Below are 8,577 nucleotides of genomic sequence, written 5' to 3'. Positions count from 1 at the left end.
TACGAAAGAATTGTTGAATTACTGACCTGCTATAGATGCTGAGGTCGGTTACAAATATTAATTCAAGAAATGAACTGTGAAACTAGTTGTTCAAGAAGGCTTACTGGGAAGCTTGGTCAATTCCAAAAGTTTGACTCAGGCTGTCTGGAAAGATACAGATGTGGAGGCCTCACGAGCCTGCAGGGGCATCGCTGTCAACAGCAGATACTGTCTCTTAGCTTCAGCATGTGTGGCCATGGGGAAGATAGAATTGACAGTCACTTGCCTTGATGTAATTCACATGTTTCTGTCAGCAGGAATGTTATCAGAGCAGCCATTCTGAATGGAGAATGAGACCACATTCCATGGGACAGACCAGGAGAAAGACAAACATGTAAAGACCTTGAAGAGGCATTAAACATAATACCAAGGAGGACGTCAACAATTAATGAGGTCACGCGAAGCAGGTGAATTGCCAATTCTGAGTTTTGAATTGCATCACTAACTTAAAGCTTGTCTGAATGGTCATCGGTCTGCCCCGGGTCAGCAGGTAGCGGCTCGCATCAGAATTAGACGGTTCAAGCGCTCTACAAATGTTTTAATTCTCAATATGTTTTCTTCTTAATTCTTCCAATAACCAGAGAATATAGGCCAATTCTACTAAAACTCTACTCATCAGAGGGAACAATTGTCCGAGGAATTAATCCAGTAAACCTTCACCTCTGAAGAAGATTTTTCATTTTCTTCAGTAAGCAGACTAAAACAATACACAGTGCACATTCCCCATTATTTTCTCGGCACCGATGCGATGGGTCGTAAAGGGAGAGATGGGCCCGAAGATGCATTGAGCCAGTGTGATCCCCAGCTGCAGGCGAACATAAATACAGTTTAATCTCCAGCAGTGGTCTAGGATCAGGGAGATATTTTCAGATCCTGTTGCTGAAGCTAACTTTTAGCAAACATGCCTTGAACTGTACCGAAAAATTCAGAACTGGGGACCACCTGTGAAATCTGACAAAAATTGGAAAGCTCAAACCGACCAATGGAGGCTTGAACCATTGACGCTGAAATGAAGAGATTCAAGCTCTATCCATTGATCGAGCCAGACCTGAACAACAGCGGAAAGTTAACAAGTGAGCAGAAAATAACCCTGCATAAGTAAACAGACCCATCACCTGGAAACTAACCAATTGAGCGTCATCTAAACCAACATATGTAAGCTTACTCATTACACAGGAACTGAGCGAGTGACCAACATCTATACCGACACAAGTAAACTGATCCAGTACACAAACAGTGAAAAATGACCACCTGCCCAAACACATGCAAACTTTCTCAACACCCAGAAACTGCCCCTGTATCAATGAACTGAGGCAGAAACATTAAATAACCGATCGCCCGAAAATAATGGCAGACCTTGACCTGAGTCAGAAACCGTTAAAAGTTGAACTAAAACTTGAATTACTGATGTTGTAAATTCCAAAATTATTCCAGCCTGGACAACGCGATCATATGGACTAATTCATAAAAGGTAAATCACAATATTCTCAGCACTGGCCCTACTAAACAGCCGCCTGTTTAAGAATCATCTCGGAACGAAGGGGCTGACACCTCAGATCGCCCGGAGAGAAACAGATAGATACTTACACAGTACAAACTGTGCAGGAAAACTTACTCACCTCACTGGTTGAGGCAGAAACGCAGAAATCATCTTTAGCAGCAAAAACCACCGAATCGTCTCGCATTTACTGTGAGAACTGATGATTGCTCTGCTTCTTGGAGAGGCTGTTGAGCGCTTGACAGGATGCCTGATTTACACACAAAGGAAACCTGCACTGAGACTCTCAGGTTACATTCCCCTATTAGTCACAGTCGGTTGCACACAGCCGCGTTATTGCCACTCATGGTTACAACAGAACAATATATTTAAAGGGAAATATTGAGGATGGACACTCAGAGCAATTCAACAATACAGTCCATGTCACTTCAATCTTCAAAGTCCCCGAGTGGAAAACCTAAAACATGTGGATCACACAGAGACAGGAAAACCCACCTGTTTAACTGCGGGAACAGGCACAGCAATGGATCTTAGATTCTCGGCAGTGGAGGAAAAATTCCACTTTCAAAAATAATTACTTTAAAAAGTAATATCTCACGAAATGGAAAGTTCTCCCGACACCAGTCTCCATGGAGGTGAAGGATGGAGATTGATTTACCAATTGGAGTAAGTGACCTGGTGGGAAAGCCCTCTCTGGTAGAACAGCGCCAGCTTAGTGTCACGTACACAGATAATAGCAACATCGATTCTCCTCTGTGTATCTGTGGCTGACAGAGCGAACAACAATCGCAGTAATGGAAATCATATTGTACCAAATATGAATACAATGTAATGTGTGTTTGTAACTGTTCTCAACATGCGACATTACTATTGCACTTCAGAGAGGAGAGATTTTGATGGTTGCTGCCAATCTTTTCGAGATCACGAAACTGCAGCAAATTGAACATCAGGAGCGCAGCACAATAAACATTGCACCGATTTAACAGACAGAGCAGGTCAGCGATTGGAGAATGTAAACTGTTGGGCGCTGCCTTTGTTTCCACCGACAGGTTCAGAGCTTGCTCGAAGCGGATCTGCCCAGTGTTGGCCTCAATTCCTGTAATGGTTTGTATTCTTTAAACCACTTTCTCCAGAAAGATTTTGGACATTTCAATAACGCTGTTAAGGATAATTTAGGATTGTTGTATTACTGAACCACTAAAGGAGCTGAGGTTAGTTAATTGTAATAACTCAAAAAAGGAACGATTAAACTGACTATACACCAAGACATTCTAGGAAGCCTGGCTAAAGTCCAAAAGTGACATTCAATCTGTCTGGAAAGCGAGAGATCAGGAGTATAAATGACACTGTGGGAAAGCGTTCTTAACACCAAGTGTGGTCAGGTAGCCTCAGTCTGTGTAACCATGGCGACAAATAAAAAGACACTGGAAAGCTTGTTTTTGTCAGTAGGAAAGGTATCAAAGCGGAAAATCTGAAGTGACAAAGAGAACACATTCCATGGGACAGTCCAGGTGGTAGACAATCGGGGAGAAGCATTTGAAGACAGATAATAACACCACCAAGAAGGACATCAATAAGTAACGAAAGTCTCTGGCTCCCAAATCAGAAGAATTGGCCGTTTTATGTTCCGATTTACACCACTGGGATAAAGGTTGCCTGAACCACCATCAGTCTGCCGTGGCCCAGCTGGGAGTGCACTCCGCTGAGTTAGAAGATTCATTCCAGCTATATATCTGCCCCCGAGTTGGCTGTGGTGCGGATGAGACTGCCATCCATCTATTTTGGGAATGCCCCTTTGCAACGCAGGTCTGGATGTAGATGCAGTGGTTGGTGTGGTGGTTTATCCCAAGCAGCTCCATAACACAGTACTCTGTGCTCTACGGGCTGTTCCTAGGGACACACACAGAGACAGACATCATCTGCTGCTGGAGGGCCATAATCTCAGTGAAATGCTGAAACTTGCTGGTCTTCCAGAACAAGGAGATGTCCATGTCTGCGTGTTGCAGACTTGCGCAATCCAAGGTCAGGAGTACGTGTTGAGGAACGTACTAAAAATTGCTGCAGTCTTCGCAAAGGCAGGGTCGGGAAGAGCCACAGTTTAAAGCCCTTCTGTCACGATAAACCCAGGGGCTGGAATCAGTATAAAACTCCCCTCGGGCGGTATTTGTAAACCTTTTGTATACATAGAACACCAGGATCTGAAAACACCTATGCAGTGCCATGTATAATGCAATTTCTGCTTAGTAATGTTTACTGCAAAGAGATGTAACTGTACCCTCACCCATTCCGTGTACCGTGTAGTGCCACTAGAAAAGCAATATGATGACTGTATTATAATGTATCCTGGATTGTACTGAAATGGACCTCAAAATGTAAAGCAAGCAAATCTATTGAATGGAACTGCCGTTAGCATCCAAATGTATTGTATAGAATTGCTGACCGCATCCAAATGTACTGAACTGTCTACCAATGTATTGTGCAAATTTTTATGTGAATAAAGTATATTTTGAAATTTTTAAAAAATAAAGCAAAACACCAGATAATGTAGGCCCATTCTACTCAATGTCTCCTCGTAAGAGAAATCCTTTGGCCCAGAAATATATCTAGGAATATTTCGTTGCATCCCCACTAAAACAGTGTTTTCGTTCCTTCGGTAAGGAGATCAAAATGGTGCACAACTTCCCTGCTGATTTTCCGGCAGCGAAGGGTCATGAATGTGTGTTGGTCCACTGACCCGAAGTTCTCCGTGACATTAAATAAACCTCAATCTTGGGCAGCGAGATGCTGGAGAGTGTCACTAATCCGATATATATTTCCTGATACTGTTCTTAATTATATCAAACACTCCTTGACATCTTTGCCCTGGAATTCGTGGGGAACCCCTGTGAATTCAACCTAAAACCACAGAGATCCAATCATCCAATGAGGGGCTTAAATGCTAAGAGACTGTAAATAAGAGTTCGCTGCTGTACTGACTGAGCCAGCCCGGCCTAATACAATGGTAGATACAGACCAAGTGGCCATCAATAAACCAACGTATGTAAAATGAGGCAGGACCCAGAAACTAAGCAAGTAACCATTACTGAACCATCGCTCTGTAAACCTACCCAGCACCCAGAAACAGTTCCAGACCCAATTATCTGAACCGGAAACTTTGAAGTTACCGACCATCCAGACATGTTCCCAGAGCTCAGCCTGATTCTGAGTTTGTTAAAAGTTTGGATGAAAACATTAACCTGGTCACCTTACTGATGTCGGATATACCAAGATTATTCTAATCTGAATAAGGCGGCCACAGCAATAATTAATGAAATCTAAAAGCACGACACTCTCGGCACTGACATCACTAAACAGCACACCCCACCCACCCAGCCTGTGTAAGAAACAACTCAGAACAAAGGTGCTGAATATTCAAAAGGACAGTCAAGAAGCGATCACACCGTGGCATACATATTTGTAGAATTAGGAACTGCCAAGAAACACTCACTCACCGTGCCGCATGTTGGCGTCAGGTCGAAAGATTCTTTGTGCCTATTTATGGTTGAATCTTGTCGCATTTTCACCGAGAAGCGTTGATTTCATTCGTTTTTGCAGAGCCTGCTGATCACTTGATTGGACACCTAATTCACACACAAAGGAAACCTGCGCTTAGACTGTCAGGTATTGTTATCTTATTAGTGACAGTCAGGTGGGCCCAGCAGCGTGAGATATAATTCCCACCGATGGTTACAACACAGCATAATATATTAAACCAGAGATATTGGGCACGGACATTCAACAGTACAGTCCATGTCACTTCAATCATCAAACTCCCTGAGTGGACATCCCTAAGACATGTAGATCACACGGAGACAGGTAAACTCACCTGTTTAACTGCAGCAGTCAGGCTCAGTAATGCACATTAAATTCCAAGCAATGGGGCGAGAGTTTCTGCTTCTCAAACAACTCCTTTTTACCAATAATGTTTCAGGGTAAGATAAATGAACGCAACCTCAGTTGGGCTGAAAAATTTAAAGATTTAAATCCACGACTCAATGTACTGCAGGGAGTGCCCGAGCTGCTGGAACAGTGCCAGCTCAGTATCAGTTAATGCAGGTCAGGGAATTAGATTCTCATTTTTGTACTTGTGGCTTAAGGAGGTACCACAAATCGCAGTCCTGGATATCACATCGCAATAAACACGAATAAAATGAAACGTGGGTTTCAGCTGTTTTCACACATTGTACAGCTGTTACATATGTGAGGTGTTCAGATTATGTTAACTGTCAGTGCAATTCTTTCGCTTTTTATTATTATGCAGAAAAGCAGTATAATAGTCCTTTCTTAGAAACATAGAAACATAAACATTTACAGCTAGGAGGCCATTTCGGTCAATCGTGCCCCGCCGGCCGACCAAGAGCTATCCAGCCTAATCCCACTTTCAAGCTCTTGCTCCATTGCCCTGTAGGTTACAGCACTTTGCACAGAAATAAAGAAAATATGTTTACGTGTCTATGCAAGTAGTTCCTGAATGTGGTGAGGGGACATGCCTCTAACCCCCCTGCAGACAGTGGGTTCCAGACCACCGGCACCATCTGGATGAAGACATTTCCCCTCATATCTCCTCTAATCCTCCCCCCAATTAATGTACATCTCTGTCCCCTGGTTACTGACTCCTCTGCCAAGGGAAACAGTCCATTACTAACCACTATCCAGCTGCTCATAATTGTATACATCTCTATAAGGTCTCCCGTATGCCTCCTGTGTTCCAATGAAACAGAACCAGCATCTCCAATATTTCCTCATAGATAAAAGTATCCTGTCCAGACAACATTCTTGTAAATGTCCTCATCACAGTGCAATCACAGCTTTTCTGTAATGTGGTGACCAGAACTGCACGCAGTGCTCCAGCTGCTGCCTAAACATTTATTTATACAGTTGATGCATAACGTCCTTATTATTTTATTCCATCCCTCGACTAATAAAGGCAAGTTTTCCATTTGCATTCTTAACAACATTTTCTGCCTGGCCTGCATCATTCAGGCATCGGTGGATCCGCTCTCCAAGGTCCCTCTTTTCCTCCACACATTTCACTGTCACAATATTTCAGAGAATTAGCACACAGTGCAGGCTCGATGATTTGAGAATGTAAAGTACTGGGTGCTGCCTTTCTTTCTCGCCTCGGTTCAAAACTTGCTCGGAGCGGATCTGCTCACTTTTGGAATCAATGCTTGTGATAGTTGATATGCTATAATCCCCTTCCTCTAGAAGACATTTCTCGTTTACATTTAAAATACTAAATGATTGTCTGTCAGCCTGCATTACTGCCCTGCTAAAGGAGCTGAGTTTGGTTAAAGATATTAATTCAAAAAATGATGTATAAATCAACTGTTCAGGATTGAATTCTGGGAAGCTTGGCCAAAGCCCAATGTGTGATTCAGGCCATGTGGAAAGCTACAGATAGGGAGGACTCAATATTTGTGGGCAATTGATTTAAACACCAGGTGCTGTCTGGTAGCGTCAGTCTGTGTAACCCATCGGGGGAGCGAATTGAAAGTTACAGGAAAGCTTTTTTATTTCAGCAGTAATGATATCAAAGTAGTTGGTCTAAAGTGACAAGGGGGACACTGCCCATGAGACATTACAGTTTACAGAGAAGCAGGGTGCAGTAGTCGGAAAGAGGCAAGAAAAACAGCAAGGAGAAAAGCAACAAGCAATGAACCTCTCCATCTCCCGAAGCAGATGGATTGGCCTTTCTGAGGTTCGCGTTGCATCACTGACTTAATGTTGTCTGAACCGCCATCTGTCTGCCGTGGCTCCACTGGGAGTTTAACCGCCTCTGAGATAGAAGGTTCACGCCTTATATATATTTTTTTCCGTTTCAATGAGAACACCTTACATTCATCTCATTTCCTGAGAATATAGGTCTATTATACTTAATCTCTAAAGCAAATATTTCCTTTCGTAGGTAATGACACCAAAGCTGTGCCCTAAATGTGACATTTGTCTTCTCGGCACTGGTTTGTTGTCAATGGAGACCTGTCTGAAACCACAGTGAGTCGTACTTACCCCGAGCAGGAGGTGAAATTCTATAATGTTCAATCTTTAACAGCAAGATGCTGGACAGAGTCCCGAAGCATGGCTCCAATTCCTGAAACTGACGTTGAATCTCATTGATATCAAACACTCCTTGAGCTCTATGCTGTGAAATTCAGAGCTGGGAATCTGAGCACAATTCCTACTGACACAAAGCGGGAGCAAACCCTGCAACCTGCCATTGTAAACACCCAACACCAAACAACCAGACTGACAAGCCGCTCACTCACTTCTCTCCACATTGGCTGCTCCTTACTTGCTCCTTGTTTCCAGCCTGTTCGACTCCTCTGTACTTCACTAGTTCGGTTCCAGAGACCGTGGCCGACTCGCTGCCCCTCTCACACCCACAGCCCCTCTGCCCTTTTGCCCCTTCACCCCCTACACACCTCTTCATTGAACAGCAACTCGCAACTCCTCCTCCTCTCCATTAATATAAATGAAATGATTGTCAACCAGACATTTCCAGTTGGTGACGTTTGCATGAAGACAAGTTCCAGAGAAGATTCATTGACTGTAAACACGTGGTTAGGGTCAGATGTGGTTTTACTCCCATCATTCAGAGAGAAGCGGGGTTTGGAGCAGAAAATACCCCTTTTGCTTCTCCCCTTTTAGAAGGAGGCACAAAACGAAACCTCTCCGTCGAGGGATAGAAGCAGGGACCTTTACATCCAACGCTCTCCCAATGAACACTTTCTGCCTCAGAGAACTCGAATTATGTTACATGCTCTTGGAGGACAATGATACCCAGCGTAGAATTGTCCCTCCCGCTGCTTCCTCACGGAAGGAGAATTATCCCCGACCAGATCTCGGAGCTCAGGTTATGTTAGTCTACTGATGATATCGTTATATTGCTTCGTGTTTGGGTCACTATTAATCAGGTCCATGCACACATTCTTCTATCAACCCACCTCTCACTGTGCTTCACTCTCTCATTAATTATTTTTCCTTTTAATCTAGAAAGAGGC

General features: G+C 43.5%; 1 protein-coding gene across 1 annotated transcript in view; it reads left to right on the top strand.

Moving 5' to 3' along the window:
- Positions 1-1,048: 1,048 nt before the first annotated feature.
- The window catches only part of LOC139249290 (probable G-protein coupled receptor 139), a gene marked incomplete at its 3' end in the record, with an annotated part of 98,320 nt that continues 90,791 nt past the window's right edge, over positions 1,049-8,577 (top strand). Inside the window, exon 1 of the mRNA XM_070872287.1 lies at positions 1,049-1,137. Coding sequence (XP_070728388.1) covers positions 1,049-1,137 — 89 coding nt within the window. The remainder of the gene's footprint in view (positions 1,138-8,577) is intronic.

The sequence above is a fragment of the Pristiophorus japonicus genome, unplaced genomic scaffold (genome assembly GCF_044704955.1).
Source record: "Pristiophorus japonicus isolate sPriJap1 unplaced genomic scaffold, sPriJap1.hap1 HAP1_SCAFFOLD_300, whole genome shotgun sequence".
In the NCBI taxonomy this organism is placed as follows: domain Eukaryota; kingdom Metazoa; phylum Chordata; class Chondrichthyes; family Pristiophoridae; genus Pristiophorus; species Pristiophorus japonicus.
The sequence above is the reverse complement of the archived record's forward strand: the minus strand, read 5'-3'. Positions and strand labels throughout refer to the sequence as shown.